Below are 18,226 nucleotides of genomic sequence, written 5' to 3'. Positions count from 1 at the left end.
AATGTACTAGTCCTTCAGCATTTATCATGTGTTGCCCCTTCCTTTTGTACATTTCTTCAAATCTTGGGGTTTTTTGGTTTTTTTCCCTTTGCCCTGGGATTGATCTTGAGTAGGTGTTAGGGGACAACTTTGGTGGTTTGTTGTAAAGTGAAATGACAGGCAGTTCATAAACTTTCTTTGCCACTGCCAGGGTGTCTTTGTAGGTCCTTCTTTGTTTCCTGTCTGTTCAAATGAAACCAAGTCATGTTTCAACCAGCTTTTAAAATCCTGCTCTGACTCCTTAAGCTCCTGAGGACCTCAGTCACTTCTAAAAATAAGATTTAGCTGTCATGTATAAGTTTTGCAATGCTAAATAGAACAACGCCTACACACCATTAAAAATCTCAGGCCCTGTATTCAGAGGACTTGCAGAAGAAATTTAGCAAAACCAGGTCATTTCTTCAAGCAGCAATCTTGCAGTAACCCACTTCAGCTGTGACAGTAAGCAGAGCCCTTGACAGAGAAGTCATGCTGGTGCCTGAACAAAAACTGGTCCAAGGGAGCTTCCTCTCCTGGAAAGGTCTGAGATTCCTGAGACAGTTAATCTTATGCAATGTTCTTAATGACATTTCAAAAAGATCTTGTACAGATACATGCTTCATTACTCTTTTTCCCCCCCTGGTGAAAGTGGAGTTGGCTATGGGCCAGAGGCTAGGAAGACTTGCTGCCTCTCAGGTGATGTGAGTGCTGCTCTCCATCCAGGCAGGCTATGAACCATAATAGCCATGATAGACCTGAGCATCTTCCCCTTGCTCTCCCAGTGGTCCCACCCCATGTGTGCCAAAGAGACCTTTGGGGTCAAAGAGTTTCTCTGAGCACAACAGAGGAGACTGGAGAGCTGTGTGTTGAGGGGTCTGGTTCGTGCCCACCAGTCAATACGCTGCAGATGTGTCTGGGGCTGTGCTTGTGCCTGCGTGGGAGTGGAACAGCTGGCTGTTCACAAAGGTTTCAGTCATCCAGGAAAACACCACGTGTTATGAGTGAAAAGCAGGTGTGGATCCCTCAGGGACAAGGCACGCAACACTCAGCAAGTGAAAGCTTTGGCTTTAATGAAAGTGTAGCGTTACCATGGTGGGAGCCCCGGGACACTGACGCTAGTCAAAATGGGGACCTGACACAGAGGAGCCCTGCTCGGGGGTGAAGCTCAAGGGAAAGCAACTACAGGGGTGGATAATAAAACTTGCGCTGATTAACATATCATACATATGCAATGTCCTGTTTTGCTCATTAGCGAACTCGTTGATGTAATGCAGGTGCTGTTTGAATTCTGAGATCTGCAGCTGGCTGTCACGTTGGCACCTGTGCAAAAGTAGGTGCAGATGGGGGGGAAGCGAACTATCCTGGGTTACTGTGACAATGAGATAAAATGTGCTCGGGACTCTACATACTTGGATGGGAAGAAGCAAACTATCCCAGGTTACTGTAACAAAGTCTTCTCGTGCCCTACACCACATCATGCGGGTGAACAGTTGTACTTGAAACAAGGGAGTGTGTGTGACCTTCCATAAACTGGAATATGTACAAATAAAACAGGCCTGAAATAAAATGCAATTATAAACACATTTGGAATAACAACTGAGGTCTGTTGGATATGTTGCAAACAAGAAATGGAGCTAAATTCACTGCATTAATAAATGGCTTGCTGCAAATATGTTGCCTGGTGTTAGGCACTAGCTGTTGAGAGCTTCCTTCTGAGATCCAGCTGAAGATTTACATGCATTTTAATATACCCAAATCTGAGATGCTCAACCAAAGACATACAGAATCCCTTCTGTACGAGCAGCATTGACATGCAGAGGAATTTGTACACAGCATTTATAGACATTTAAACTAACTTCTTACGTTTTTCTTTAAGAGGAAGCAAAGTCATATTTTGATCATACTACAGTATTCTCTCTTTTTTTCTTTATTTTTTCTTCTGTAGAGAATGGACAGGACCTGCTGCCAAGATCACATGGCTGACAGTCAGCACAAGGGTTAAGGATTTGTGAGCCATGAACAATAGAAATGTCTTGGCTTCAGTAAAGCTTTCAACACCATCCCTACAGCACTCTTGGCAGGAAGCTGTGGAAGTACAGGCTGGAAGACTGGACTGTTAGGTGGGGTGAAAACTGGCTGGACCACTGGGCTCCAGTAGTAGACTGGGGCTAATATTGTTCAGTAGCATCATCAGCCACCTACGTGAGAAGACAAGGTGCATCCTCATTGTGGATGATAATAAGTTAGGGGAGAGTGGCTGACATGCCAAAAGGAAGAGCTTCAATTCAGAGGGACACAGAGAAACTTGAAACTGGGACAACAGACATCTGAGGAAGTTCAGCAAGGAGAAGTGCAGAGTCCTGTGCCCAGGGTGGGAAAAAACCAATGTACTGGTGCAGGCTGGGAGCCAAGTGGGAGCAGCGCTGCTGGAAAGGACATGGACCATGTTGAATATGAGCCACCAGGACACTTTCATCACAATATGAAGAAGGTGGGCAGCAGTTTGAGCAAAGTTGTTAGCCCCCCCTTCTCTGCACTGGAGATCTCTCGTCCACATCAGGAATACCATGTCCAGCTTTGGGTCCCCTGGTTCAAAAAGGATGTTGAGAAAATAGGATCCAGCAAAGGGCTATCAGGATGGTCATGGGCCTGGGGGACATGGTCTACAAGAAGAGGTAGAGGGAGCTGGGATTGTTTAATCTGAGGAAGAGGAGGCCTAGGGGTCCACAACTACTTGGAGGGAGTTACAAAAATAACAGGGACCAACTGATCTCAATAGTAGCAGATAATATACCAGTGGGTGATAGCATCAAACTGCACCTTTGGAGTTTTAGATTGGAAAATTTCTTCACTAGGAGGGTGGTGCAGCCTTGGAACAGACTAACCAGAGGCCAACGCATATGCAGATTGCATATCTGCACCAGTGAAATACTTGCCTTTCCTAATTAATATCCGTCCATATTTATGAATGAATCTCAAGGAACTTAGTGGTGCAGCATGAACTTGTTTTCCCTGTGGGGATCTCTCCTACTGTACCAGTATGTATAGTAAGAGACTCTCATTTACACCATGGTTTTCAGCATAGGTTCTTGGCATCTCTTATTTTTCAATTCAACCTCATTTAAGGCCAATAAACAAATTGCCACCTCCATCCAACCTCCCTCAGGAAGAGAAAAAGGCTAATGTAACTCCAGAAATGAACAGCCTGAGCACCTATCGAATAATTGCCTTTTGTTATTCCACTGTAAGGAGAAACATCAGCCAGGATCATTTACAGACAATTGACCAAAAAAGAGTCAAAAAGCAAACAACTCAGCTGCAATCCCAGTTTGCTAAAGAGTTGATTCATATCATAAATTGTGGTAATTGTTTTTTAATTTAATTAAGTGCACATATAGCTATGTAATTAAAAACACTTAGGCATTCTAGATTTCTTTAGGAACTACCCACCACTTTCAGTCTTGCTCTCTGCTTTGGTCACAGGGGATGTGAAGCAACCTTTCTGAAGAGTATTAAAATATTGGGGGGGGGGGGAGGGGGAAGGGAAAGTTTTAAAGTAGGTGTCCCACGTTAATGTAAAGAATTATTTACAGCTGCTACTAGAAACTGGAAGAGCTCCCCCCCCCCCCCCCCCCCCCCCCAGTCAGGGTCTCTAGGTACATGGTGGGATGCACTAGGGATAGGATGGAGCAGAAGGGAAGGGATGGAGCTGTGAGCTGAACTCTCTGAAAGCACAGACTGACCTCAGCACCCAGGGAAATCAATGGCTCTGCAAGTAGCTGTTGCCTTTGAAAGTCAGTTTGTTCTTTTACTGCCTTTGTTTATGTGGATGTGAAGTCTCTTATAACCAATTAGCTTTTATCATAGAGCAGATCATGAGTGTGTTTCAATAAGGACCTAACGTTTAAGTTGCTGAGTTCTCTAATGCATGAGCTGGACTTCTTAAGTTTTACATAAAATACACCTTACTTTGGTGCCTCTTACTTCTAGGACTGAAGGGACAGTTCTTGGTCTCTTACCTGTGTTTTCTCTAAGTGACTTTTTGCTTTCCTGTTAGCTTTCTTTCATGACCTGTTATACTGTGCAGTTCTTACAAAAAGAAAAAAAAAGGCAAGCTAAAATGCATAGTATACCAGGCAAGTAAAATATTCCAAGTTGTGGAGAGTCATTGGGATATTTCTACATATCTATGTCTTCACTTGCCTTGCTCTGAAATGGCTGTTTCTCCTTGAAGCTGTAGGAGCTTGTGAAGTGGCTGTTAATAAAGGTGACTTTGAAGGTGAAGAGAGACTGCTAGTAAATCTAGTTCAGTCTCCTGACCAAAAGCTGTATCTGTTTTCCCCACTGTGTGTCACAGGTTTTGGCTAAATGAGTAAGATATCCTGCCTTGATGTGAGAATAACAAGAGAATGGGAGCCTTATGCTTCTTTTTCATGCTTTGGTAGCTTTATTTGGATAGGGTTAACCTGGTGCTGATACTGTGCAAGTGTCCTACATTTCTAAGGCTGATATCCTGACTGTAACTCCCAGCTATTATATTGTGATATTTTCCCTCTGAAGATGCATTTACATTGTAATTGTCACCTCTCAATGTTTTCAAAGACAGACTGAACCATTTAAACTCCTTAAGGGCATATCAGTACAGAAGAGTAGACACGTTCTCCTGGCACAATTATACCAGGAAAATAAAGTGCCAGGCACCAACAGAGCTCCCCACAAGGACACTGTTGTTTTGGGGTAGAAGTAGTTCTTCTTTTGCTTTTCTTTTAAACTTCTTCCAAAGGGATCTTGGAAGATCTCCCTGTGCTCTCTTCTGCCTGGGGGGGGATTTGGAGGTGGGCAAGGAGCACCTGAGCCTCAGCAGCAGCTTCACCTCAGCTGCCACATGTAAATCGGGAGATGCCCTGGGTCCACAACCCTCTTGGCTGTGGGACATGAGCTTTCACGAGGACTAAGGAAAGCTCACAACAGTCCCTGGCACTTCTTATCCTTCTAGGTAGGTCCAGCACCCTGAGCCCCATTGAGACCCCACTTGGCCCTCATAGCTCATGAGACTCATGAATTGAACTGCTATAACATTTTTTCAATCACTTATGCAGAATAGCCATTTCTGATTTAAAACTTAAGGATAGAGTTGCCTCAGAGGTTTTTTTTTTTTTTTTTTTTGGTAAGTTAAGAGCAACCTGAATATAAAGGCATGAAAGTTCACCGGAGTGTGTTTCAGCCTGTCAGTGGGTCACAAGACACTGAAGCGCTGAGTGAAATAACATCCATGCAAATCAAATAAAAGAGTAGCTAACCCGTATTTAAAAAGAATAATCTTTCTGGATGCCTTAGTCATAGATGTCTTTCTTAGCCATGAAAAATTCAAGACATCAAGCACTTAGTGGGGAAACAGCCGTAGAGGATGCCTCCAAACCTAGGCACAAAATTATCAGACTGACATTAGCAGGTAAATCACCTCCCCTTGATGCTCCAGGGACCTGGGATACATGAAATTTCCATCGGAAATAATGAAATTCATGAGTATGAACCTTGGAAGTAGTGTCTAGTGAGGGCTTTAGGGGAGAAAAACTTACCAAAATATCTCATACAGAAGTTGGCCTTAAAAAACAAAGAAAGAAAAAACTTGAAGAACTGGGGAGCAGGTAAAACTGCGTGAAGCCCTGCACAGTGACCAGCTGACGTTGCTGAAAGACGGATGCTGCTGCGGAGAGCACTGCTAAGCTGAGCAGAGTTGTAATCTAAATAGCTTGAGAGCCTGCTTAGTAGGTTTTATCTTTGCTGCTGGTAATTACAGCACAGCCCCAACCAGCACCGCAGTTTGTCTGTAATTACTGTGGGCCTACAGGGTTCCTATAGGAAATTTTACATATTCTGGCGACTGGGTCTGACTGTTAAGAGGCTGCAGGCAGGCAGACAGACATGGGTGTGCGAGGCTGAGCAGCGTGGAAGGATGTGGATTTGTCTCCCAAGCGTGTCTGCTTGCAGGAGTCGGGCGCGAAGGAGGAGACTGGGAAGGGAGAGACAGGAGGTGGCAAGCCCCATCCCGAATGCCCAGAGGGGTTAGCTAATACTCTAACAGACCCTTCAGCCTTCCTGGCTGGGGATGGCAGTTGGTAAACCCTTGGCATGCCTGGCCCAGCCTTGCACCCTTTGCTTATGCTGCCCTTCTTATGGGTTTGCCCACCAGATGCCTGTGGTCAGTATTTTCCCCAGTCACGCTGCCCTGGGTGAGGAGGACCAGCTGCCTCCAGCTGTTATGTTGCAGTACAGCTGTTGGGTTGGGACTTCCCTGTGTTACTTCTCTCAGTTTTGACCAACAGAGATGGGATTGTGCTGTAGCAGTCGATCTGGGCTCTGCCTGCGTATCAGCCTCTGGAGTGAGCACTCCTGCTTGATCAGAGTTTGGCTTTCTCTTACCAAACCTGATGAGTCCCTGTTTAGCTCTGCAGCAGTGGGATGAGGGATAACAGCAATGGGATGTGAATCAGGGCAGTGAGTTGCTTGGTTTTAACTTACCTCTGCTGGGAAATGGAGATAACTGGAGATAATGCAGTTATTCTTCTGCTCTGGACTTGCCCTGTCATCGTCCTGTGGTTTCATGGTGAAAGAGAGGAGAGAAGGGTACCTCTCCTCTTGTACAAATACATTGTACCTGGGCACATCTATGGGCTTCTGGGTGTTTGACAGAAAGGAATACTGTCTTCCCATCAGCACTACCTCTGATTTTTTTTTTTTTTTTAATTGACAGTAAAAACCAGAATGGAATAATTTCACAGTAAGTAAAAATGATGATAAAATGGTAACAACTCACATATAAGACAGCAGGGATGTAAGATTATTTGCACCTATTATAATGTTCTGCATGCATTGTCCTGGCAACAGAAGTGGACCTTCCTCAGAGAGAGATGGTTTCCCACCATCTGTTTGAGCCTGAGCTTCAATGTGTCCTGATGCAGCAGCCCATGAGCAAACCCAGGGTCAGGGCCCCCCACCTGCACCATCTAATCCAGCTCCCTGCACACTGATGGTATAAAAGACCAGGGTACAGACTGGCTAAAGAGGAGCATGCTTTGCATCCAAAATTTGGAACACCAAAAGAAAAACCAACAACACATTATAGAAATGTTTTCTGTATTTGTCAAAATAGCTTCATGTTTGGCATCAGCTTAAGGTCAATTGTCCTGGTTTCGGCTGGGACAGAGTTAACTCTCTTCTTAGTAGCTGGTACAGTGCTGGGTTTTGGATTTAGGGTGAGAATGATGTTGATAACACGCTGATGGTTTAGTTGTTGCTAAGGAGCGCTTATCTTAAGCCAAGGACTTTCCAGTTTCCCATGCTCTGCCAGCAAGCAGGTGTGCAAGAAGCTGGGAGGGAGCATGGCCAGGGCAGCTGACCCCAACTAGCCAAAGGGCTATTCCATGCCATGGAACCTCATGCCCAGTATATAAACTGGGGGGAGTTGGCCGGGAGGGGCGGATCGCGGCTCGGGAACTAACTGGGCATCGGTCAACGAGTGGTGAGCAATTGCATTGTGCACCACTTGCTTTGTATAGTTTAATTCTTTTAGTATTGCTATTGTCATATTATTATTATTATCATTATCATTGTTTTTCATTCCTTTCTGTCCTATTAAACTGTCTTTATCTCAACTCACGAGTTTTTTTTCCTGATTCTCTCCCCCATCCCAGGGGTGGGGGGGCAGTGAGCGGCTGCGTGGTGCTTAGCTGCCGGCTGGGGTGAAACCACGACACAGGCTTTTGAGTAATCCTGTGTAATCCTCATAACCTTCTGTTAAATTAGCTTTTCATCCATTACGCATTGACATTCAGCTCTGGACACTAACAATAAAATAACACTTTTTAAAAGTGATTTTCTCTATAAAGATGTGATGTCTCTGGAATTTTGCTGAGCTGAACAAACTGCAATAAAAGCTACATTAAAATTTTGTTAAAATGCATGTGGAAGCATCTGAACGAGGTGCTGTGGATGCTGGAGGCGCTCTGGGGGCATTAGTGTGGTACCCTGCAAAGAATCCCTGGCCATACTGAGCTGTAGGTGTACCCATCAGTAAGATATGCAGTAATGTCCAAAGGCATTGCTGAAAATTACTTACAGAAATGTGTGCTGGCTTAATACAATGACATGTTTTGGAAAAAAAATATGATGTGCAGTGGAATTTTCTGTCCCTTAGTAAAAATGAGAGGAATTCCATCAACTTATCTGGTTTACAAGTAAATCAGGGTGGGGTTTTTTATTTTTTTAGGTGATGGAGTCTGAGAAGTCTCAAGATCCAGCTTGTGCAGAAGTGTCCAAAGGAAACAACCAGAGTCCAACTCTGGGAAGTAGCATACTGAAATACAGAAGTTGATCCCAAGGTAAAGCTGGGTTGATAAAAGATAGCAGTGGTTGAATTTTTATGGTGTGTATTTATTTTAGCTCTCTAAAAGTGAGATAGGTTTTCTTTCCTTTGGACATCATAATAGTTTAATTTGGAAGGAATATCCCAGCTGTAAGATGTTTGCATTCAGCCTCCTGAGTTGAACTATTGTATGGACAGAAAGATGAAGCAAAATTTTGAAAGCTTCTTTCTTTTTTTTTTTTGTTTTGTTCTTTCTCTTCCTTGTGCGCTCTCTCTCTCTCTCAAACATTTACCTTCCCTATGTATTTCATTGTGCTCTAATACTGAGGTGGGGGACATGTTTCAACATGCCATCACCAAAATACCCATTATGGTGAATACTCCCCAAATTTTCTATTGCTTTGTCCCCAAGTCTTAACAGTAACCTGTGTGCAGAGCTCAATATGTTCTCATCCCTAATACTCTCTGAGACTCCCTCCCTCCTATGTTCACCTTAATTTCCATTTACTCAGATATTTTTAGCATCCTCCAGGGAGCTCCTCCGCCTGTAGCCCCTATGTCTGTGTGTTGGTGGCTCACTGGGGATCCAGCCCCGGTTCCCATGAGCGCTGATGCCCCTGGGCTGTGGGTGAGCCTGGAGCATCCCCAAGCCTGGACTGCAGTGTGGGAAGGGAAGCTGCATTCAGAGATAGGCAGAAAACACAGAAATATAACTGTTTTCCTAGAATAAGAGAGGGGGAGGTGACAGGAAAGGGTTAGTTGTAGGTGCCAGGAGGGTTTGGGAGTAAAAGAAGTGCCAAGATGCCAGGTCCTGCCAAGATAGCTGTCCTGGCTGTGTGCGTCAGTGGTGCCCTGCGTGCCCAGGGAAGGGGAGCTTTAAAACCAGAGGTAATTTCACACCCCAAAGCAGGGAGCGGGTTTAAATTGCAATCTGGGTGGTGGGTATGAGTTGTGCCTATGGATGCGGTTGCAGAATTGCTTTAATGTGGAGTGAAAACAAGTGGCTGCCCCCAGCTCTGTGCTCCATCCCTCCCTGGTGCAAGCAGCAAGGCTTGCACAGCCTCCTGGCAAGGAGGAGGTGGCAGAAAACAGGTTTGGGGCTCTCCTGGGCAAATTTGCAGCAGGTCTACCTCAGCCCATGGCTTGTGAGCCCCATCCCCAGGGTAAGGACAGGGCAGTGAGGATGAAGGGAAAGCAGAGCTGCCCCTTTCTGTGGCAGCTCCAACTTACGTTGGTTTAAAGTAATCTGGAAACCACGTCATGAAATCCAGCTTGTGCAAATTTGGCCTGTCTGTGTCTTGGGTTTTCATCTGTAAAATAGGGGTTAATGGCCCTTCCCTGCGTGGTGGGGAAATGGCAAGGATAACTGTGCGGAAACCGCTGTGACTGGGGGTCCTGTGGGGACCTCAGAGAAAATGAGAATTGGAGGAGCCCTGGTGCGAGGAGCGGGGTACTCTGTGGCTAATTACAGGATGTTCTTCAAGACAAATAATTCTGTTTCTAATGTGAGCTCTGCACTCTTTAAGACAACTAGGATCATTGCCAGGAGGAAAGAAAATAGCATTTATTTGGCACATTTTTCCTTTTTCCATTCCAGAAAAATTTCCCTCAAAGTGACATGACACCTCCAGAAATGAATACTGCTACAGTGTCAGGTCTTTTAATTTTAAATAAATGAAGCTTGAGAGTTTAGTGCATGGGCAAGTGCCATTGGGCGAGAACAGCTGAATTTCTTTTCTGTCCCTGAGCTACCGTCTCAATTATCTTCTGCTTTTTCTTACTACCATGAGTGACAGCGCTGAGGAGTTCACCATCACTGAAAGATCGTACAAAACCTGTGACAGCAGGAAAAGTTTTTAGTTGAGGATGATCAAACCTAGCTTGTAACTGCCTGTTTGGGAACTGCATAGCATTGTTTTAAGGCACTGTTTAAGTTGGGATTTGCAGGAGGTGATTATTGTGTGCTGGCAAGAGGATAAAGCAGCTCCGAGATGTTTGCGAGACTTATTTCTGTGGTTTTCCCTAGGTGCTGGATCCCACTTAGAGTCCGTGGGAGAAGACGATGAGCTGACAGTGGAAAATGGTGAATCGAATTACAAAATAGCGGTGAAATATTCCCGGGGTGGGAGAAAGCACTCTCTGCCCCAGCAGCTGGAGTTGGCAGGAGCCAGGCAGGTGCGTGGAAAGGCAAAGCTGGCTCTGAGCACCTCACTTCCCTCGCTCAGGCTGTGCTCAATCCTTCGAGATCTGTCTGGAGGTTGTAGAAGCGACAGTAATGAAATGAGGCCGCATAGGTACATCACGGGGACTGAAACCAGGCCTGGACACCAAAATGGGATGCGTTGGCCACCTATGGAGAACTTCTTTACTCTGAGGATGGTGAAAGGGGATACTTCTTGCTATGGCCAGGAGGCCCTAAGGCTGATATTACGAGTTGCAGTTCTAGAGATCTGAAGACTTAAACAAAAAAATCCTGCTTCTCTTTATTTTAATGACTTGATGATGTAGGGTTTTTTTATTTTTTTAATTTTTTTTTTTTTTTAAGCAGAGAAGGACTTCAGTATATCATGAGGCTACCCTTAATCTTTTTAATTTAAATTGTGACTGGTACATTACAAAATGATCCTACTGTGCAAAATGTGGGAAAATTATGGCAAGATTCACTTTGACTGTAATGAACTAAGATTTCATCCCTTGAATGTTTTTCTGAATATATCTGTAATATATATCCCCCCCCCCCCCCCCCCCCCCCGAACACATGCAATTTTCCCGGTATGACATCCCAGTGCCTATGCCAAGCAATCAGAGTGACTTCCCTTGTTTGCTGATGTTTATTAGGACTACTATATCGTGAAGAAATCCACCCGTTCCTTCAGTGCCGCCCAAGTGGAATCTCCATGGAGACTGACCCAGCCGTCCATCATTTCTAACATTGTCCTGATGAAAAGGCAAGGCAAGGTGAGGATTTCTGCATGTGGCTGGTTTCTTACATGTAGCAAGAGCTGGCATTTAAGAGGTGTCTCCAACACCCAGGACTTCCAGCAGCTCTCAAGGTAGCCATTAATAATAATAACAATAATAATAAACAAATCCCATTTTCAAATGTAAGTGCCAAAGTTACACCTGCAAAATACAGGGGAAGTGATGTTCATGTCACGCACTTGACGCAGGGTGGCTTTCATTCTGATTTGGTGCATCTGGTCATTACTGAGATATCAAATATTAATAATAGATCTATAAATATGTATGTTTATGCAAAGTTGGTGCAGCTACAGAAGAGTACCTGTTTGCATGCATATTTATGAATAAGCATATTTTATCTCTGTGGAATCTGGATACATTAAAAAAAAATCACTGTAAATTAAGTGTTAAACCCAAAGACAGGTTCCTGGTTGATTGTTTATCTGAGAGCACTGAATTCTTTAGGTCAGAGTCCTCTTTTCTCCCCCCAATAATGTGTGTGCACATTTGCTGGATATCAGCTAGCTGAATGCTAAGGGAAAATAGACAGGCATTAAACTAGATGTATATTGTTTTCCCTAATCCAATCCATGCTAGTATTGGAGCTGTCACTTAAATATGCTAAAAATATGCATGTCTTTTTCTGAAATACTGTTTAAATTCATCAGATGGATGTGTTTTGGACTAAAAAGACTTGTTTTGACTTTCAAGCTCAAATACAAAACAAATTCCTTGTTGTGCTTTAAGTTTAGCAAAGAGTTAGTGTCGTGGTTTAACCCCAGCCAGCAGCTAAGCACCACGCAGCCGTTTCCCCCTCCCCCCTCCCAGTGGGGTGGGGAGGAGGAAAGGAAAAAAAAGTAAAACTTGTGGGTTGAGATAAGAACAGTTTAATAACTAAAGTAAAATATAATACTAACAATAGTAATAATGAAATGTAATAATAATAATAGTAATGAAAAGGAATATAACAAAAAAGGAGGGGGAGGAAGGGAAAAAAACCAACCAAACAAAAAAAAAAACCACCAGTGATGCACAATGCAATTGCTCACCACCCGCTGACCGATGCCCCAGCAGCAATCCGCCCCTCCTGGCCAACTCCCCCCCAGTTTATATACTGGGCATGAGGTTCCATGGCATGGAATAGCCCTTTGGCTAGTTGGGGTCAGCTGCCCTGGCCATGCTCCCTCCCAGCTTCTTGCACACCTGCTTGCTGGCAGAGCATGGGAAACTGGAAAGTCCTTGGCTTAAGATAAGCGCTCCTTAGCGACAACTAAACCATCAGCGTGTTATCAACATCATTCTCACACTAAATCCAAAACCCAGCACTGTACCAGCTACTAAGAAGAGAGTTAACTCTGTCCCAGCCGAAACCAGGACAGCAGCAAATGAAGAATACTGAATTTTTCTCTCTATGGCATGTGTTGTGCAAGAAGTCAGGATTGTAATGGTGCCTTCCAGTTTTGTAAGTTGTAGCAATGCTGGACTGTCCCTGCTGCTTTTCACTTAGTCACCCGATGATCAAATGCAATTTTCCTGGAACTACTTGAGTGAAGTGTTCCCATCTTTCTTCCTACTTGGACCAAGTGGCAACAGAAATATGGCACAAGTCCTCTTCCTCCTCAAAGTTATTTTGCAGTTAGTTTGTCTTTGAGTAGAATATAATTTAGGGCCAGGAATATAAATATCAACAGATTGAACTGATCAACTATAATAAAGTAGTAGGAATACTGTCTTTAAAAAAGTAAAATCTGTCCAAAGATCAAAGTTTTCTTTCAGGAATTAAAAAGTGAGAATCTGGAATATATTGCTACCATGAAATCTGTGCGAGGGCAATTTGAAAATAAGCCTGTGTTTGCAAAGTGAGCGATTATTTTCAAGCAATTTTTAAAAATTGATGATAGAAGATAAAACCCTTTTAACCAAGCTATAGGGAATAACAACTTCTTTTATTTCAATATTTCAAAGAATTTCATGAGTGTACAAAACCTTCCTGTTTAAACAGGAATGAAGCTGTAAAAATATTTGCATTAGTGGGTCCAGAGAGCTCTGACTTTTGAACTTGTAACTACAAATGGAGGCCTTAAATCCATATCTAGGAGAACTCAGGTTTCTTATTTTATAATGAATTGTGTATTTTCTGCTAAATCAAATATACAAACAATAGACAAATAGAGGTCTACTGCCCAGAGTTTGTCATCATTGCTGCAAGGCCTTGTGCTGTTAAAAAGAAAGAGGCCGTGGTTCTGTTAGTTAAAGACAAGCATGGAAGGGATAAGAATTGGGCTTATAGCCTAAGATAACAGTATTTCTAGGGAGTCTGTATACTGTGCTGAACCAGCACGATGGTTCAATTTGATTGCATTATTAAGGCATATAGACTTTTTGGAGAGTCTATAAGTAGCATGAAATAAAAACTCCATGGAGTGGAGCCTGCCCTCTCTCCTCCGTCCTTCATCTCGCTGTGGTGGTGGCTTGAAAGCCAATGAGTGACCTAACCAGGTATCTGCTGAGAAGATGAACTGAGTTAAGCTAATTGCTTGCTATTACTCAGTAACAGAGGGAAACTATTAAGTGGCTCCTATTACAGTTTTCCATAAGTGATATTTACAATGACAACAAATCCTTTGCCAAGAAATGCTAAGAAAAGCTAAAAGTTGAGCTGGAGAGACCCTGAAGCATTTCCCCTCCCAGGCATTACTGAATCCACAATCCCTCATAGTTGGATCTCTGAAGGAATGTCCATGTGGGGACCCATATTTATCATTATGTCACTGTCACCATTTTTCTGACAGCACTGGGGATCTACAGAAGTGTGTGGGGTTTTTTTAATTTCATTTAATTTTATTCTATTTTATTAGCTCTTAATAATACCTCAACCTGCAGATTGTAGTTAGGAATTAGCTTGTCCCTCTCCATAGAAGCAGTTTGATCTGCCTGAGGCATAGAGGATGCTAAAAATTGAAATTGGCAGAGCTTGCAGAAGTGTGGATTTTTGGTTAGCTTTAAACAAATACTGCAGTCTGCCCAGCACCTAGTTTTACTCTTGGGACATCTTGTACCCAAAGGTTTGTATAAAGATCCTGGAGCATACTGTCAGGGCTTGGTCCATGTCCTGTAGGAACTCCCTGTGACCCAGGAGCCCGGAGGATTTTGGTTTGCTGTAAGGTCATGCCACAGGCTGAAAACAGAGATGTATTTCTACAAAGGCTCATGTTTTAGACATTTTTATACTTAATGTCTCATTTTATGACACAAAAGGTCCACAGTACATTTTGTTGCTGAATATGTTCACTTTGGTGTTTTCATGTACTTCCAAGAGCAATACCACAAAATTTTCTTTCTTCTTGTTATTCTGAGTGAATGTGGCATTTAAACTAGGTTTAAACTGCTGAGTTTGCTTAGGAATCTTTCAAATCTTCATGGTTCAGAAAGATTCAAGTTTCTCGTCTCTATTTATGCTGAATTTTAATTCATGTAAAGCAATGTGTATAGAAATTACTTTCAACAGAAATAACTTGCTTTCTTTTTTTAAATATATACTCCTGCAGACTAGTTGTTCCTGTTATAAGATTATATGGAGTTTTCCAGTAATAAGAATTAAGTGCATGGCAGTAATTCAGGACAAAATTAGCAAATATGGTAAACCAGTATTTATTCTTAAACCATAGAAACATTAATTACCAATTACTGATTTAGGTTTTCTTTTTAAAAGCAAGGAGAAATGAAAATTTAAAAAGAGCTAATATCTTGGGAAGTCTGGTATTCTTCCGGTAGGTTAAGTGTAGCATATCTTCTGTTGTTGATGTATGCTTGTACAAAGCAGTCTTTGTCTATTTTAAAGTAATATTTTCTCAATAAATCAGTGTACAGCATTTAATTGAGTTAAAATTGTGCTGTAATGGCTTAATTTGATTTCTTTAAGTCTGGTGCAGTTTTATTTGTTTGTGTAATGTGGCACTTGGACATGGTCTTCATGAAGTCAGCAGGCTTCTGCCTCCTGGTTTCTGCAGGAGAATGGCATGGAGGGAGTCTGAATCAGGGGACCAGGACTTAGGAGCTCTCAACTAGGTCTTCTTTACTGCATCTTTAAAAATAGTAGCATATCTGAAATGAATCATGTATTTGTAGTGATAAGTGGTCAGACTTTCATCTTTGTTTGATCTACCCAGTTTGATCACTGTCCTCCACTTGACTTTAGGTTTCTGAGCAGGAGATGGATGAAGCAATTGCATGCACTACTCACCAAGAGAGCAAGGATACCAGCTCCTCTCATGTCACAGGTAACAAGCAGTGTTTTCTCTCCTAATATTTGTCCTTTTCCAGATGCGAGAAGGTTTAAGGACATGCTCTTGGGTTCCCCAACATCAATATTTTGAGGGCCCTCAAAACAGCTGAACTGTTTGGGGGATGTAATCACTCTGTCCACTGCAGAAATTTTAGCAAAAACATCCGGTTCAGATGGATCAACTCTATAGCTCATGTTACTTGCTTTGGGTTTCGCTTGTCTGCCATGATCTGAAAGTAGGGGTGCCAAGAGGTGGTTGCTCTATCCTCTCTTCAGGATGAATGGGAAGGAGAATGTCCTGGTAGGGAAAGGGCAGGAGGAATCCACTCCATCTGTGTACACTTATCCATGTAGATAGCAAAAAAAAAAAAAAAAAAAAAAAAGAGAGAGAGAAAGTATTGGTGTATCCATTTGAAAAAATCCAGATATTGCATACTGGACTGTATGTTTTAACTCCATTTTAATCTTTGGGGTCATGTCAAAATGTGTGCTCTGGCATTTGTCTGATGTTTTTGAACTCCAGACTTAGCACTTGCTAAAATCTTACAGATAAAAGCAAACTCTTGGCAATGGCAGAGTGACTAGTAAGGTGATTTTTAGACAGAAATGTTAGATTTGTAATTATCCTTTTTATATCTGTGTCAGCTAAGACCTTTTTTGAAGTAGACCTTGCCAGTGGCTGCTAATTTGTCTTTCGAGGTTGCACCTAGTCAGCAGCGTGCTCCAGCGAGTGAGGGAGAGAGTCTCCTGCTCATCTCTTGTTCATAGCTCTGTCCTGGGCCTGGCTGGCGTAACATGTTTCTGTGATAATGTTTCACCTGATCTGAGGGAGAGCTTGTGAAATGTTAAATAAATCTCACTTTATGAAAGCAATTCAGATAATAAGTGGGATTAAATGCAACCCCCAGCTCAGATGGTGAATGAGGAGCTTGTTTGGATATATGGAACTTTAATTTTTGGCATCTAACTAAGCTGTGTTTAACAGGAGCTGTACAAAAAAGCCTGTCTCCTAGTGTGAAGGCCAAACAAGGAGAGACCTCATCTCCCCTCAGCTGGACTATGAAACGCTTCCTGGAGCCAGCAAGCCAGGTAAAAAGATTAGATGCAATAAAAACAGCGTCTGCTTCAAATTCAGCTTTTAATGAAGCTCTTACTTGATCAAGGAGTTCAAAAACCAAACCTCTATGCTCCTTCCTTGTTACATGGGCTCCATAAAAGGGTTTGTTTCTTATGTCACACGTTTAAATTGTGACAGCAGCAAGCTCCTGTTCGTCTGTGTGGCCATAGCCTTCGGGAGCGATGTGCAGAGCATGGCAGAGAAAGCTGTGGGCTCCCACCTCCTGCCACCTCGAAGGCACCTCTGCTCTGTGGGACACAGAGATGAAGTTAGCAGGAGAGACCTGAGCCTGTGGACAGAAGGCTGAGCGCTTGGTCTCTCTATATAGTCATCACAGTGGAAAAGTCTCTGGCTTTCCTGGGAAAGCCAAAGAAGCCATACAAACTGTGTCCAGAGATACAAACCCTTCCCTTCTCTCAGTGCAGAAGGTGTATAAAGGGAATTACACAAGTGAATGGTTTCATCCCTGGTTTCTGTGTTGAACCACATCTGCAAAGTAGTGGGTTTTGGAATCTTTTTTTATTTAGTATACTGGCTAAAAATGTATTGATGTGCTGCATTTCAGCCATCCAAGTTTGACAGTTTGGCTCTCAATATACTGACAAATCCTCTATTTTAAAAACTGGCTTTAAGCTTCCTTTATTGACAAGGGCGATGAGTGCAGTTTGTGGTGCTTGCATGCAGACAGGGGCTTTAAGCATCAATGACGGCTGGTCACCAGGCTCACTTCTTTTCAGCAGGGATCTGTCAGCTCTGAGGCAGAGTTTTCCCAGTACTTCTCACGTGACGGTACAAGCCAGCTCCCATTTTCTGATGCTGTAACCAGCTTCTGCGACGAAGAACAGCTCCATCAGAAGAACAGAAACAGTTTGTTGGATGATGGCTCTCTTCTTTCTGGTAACCTGAGTAAACAATGGAAATGTGTCTGGTCATTTGGCTAATGGGGGGAGTCACTGAGCACTGGTTTGCTTTACAGGAGAGCTTACGGTGATTCCTGTGCTGGTAAGAAATGCCTGGTGAAGTAGTGCAAGCCAGTGCTGATCATATGAAATTCTGGAAAATGGAAGGGATTTACAACAACGCACATATATGCCTGTTTCCATGGTAGTTTGTCCAAATTGCTGCTCTGATTATGTGAAAATGCCTTTATTTGATTGGTTTGGCAGAAACTACATTGACAACACTGCAGGTTTTTCTTCAAATGACTGATGATCATCTGATTGATTACATTTAAATGAAAGTGTTCATAGCAATCTCAAATACACAATTTCAAAATGTCACATATAGCAGTGTAAAAACAATCAATCAGATGTTCAATTTGACATCAGATATTTTGCATATGTATCTTTCTCCCCATAGTAATTGATGAAAGAATCTTACATTTCCTTACTGGCATACACCTGATTTAAAATTCAAAGGATATTACATTTGTTCTCCCTTTCCTGTGCTTCTCAAGTAATGTCTTTGTCTACAGCTTATT

General features: G+C 42.9%; 1 protein-coding gene across 1 annotated transcript in view; it reads left to right on the top strand.

The window, feature by feature from the left end:
- Nucleotides 1–2,655: 2,655 nt before the first annotated feature.
- The window catches only part of LOC127028982 (PDZ domain-containing protein 2-like), a 36,724-nt gene continuing 21,153 nt past the window's right edge, over nt 2,656–18,226 (top strand). Inside the window, 8 exon segments of the mRNA XM_050914663.1 lie at nt 2,656–2,693; nt 3,145–3,262; nt 8,288–8,399; nt 10,410–10,558; nt 11,222–11,341; nt 15,543–15,624; nt 16,615–16,718; nt 17,484–17,643. Of these exon segments, the coding sequence (XP_050770620.1) occupies nt 2,656–2,693; nt 3,145–3,262; nt 8,288–8,399; nt 10,410–10,558; nt 11,222–11,341; nt 15,543–15,624; nt 16,615–16,718; nt 17,484–17,643 (883 nt within the window).

This window comes from Gymnogyps californianus, unplaced genomic scaffold (assembly GCF_018139145.2).
Source record: "Gymnogyps californianus isolate 813 unplaced genomic scaffold, ASM1813914v2 HiC_scaffold_54, whole genome shotgun sequence".
NCBI lineage: Eukaryota > Metazoa > Chordata > Aves > Accipitriformes > Cathartidae > Gymnogyps > Gymnogyps californianus.
This window is presented reverse-complemented; position numbering and strand designations above follow the sequence as displayed.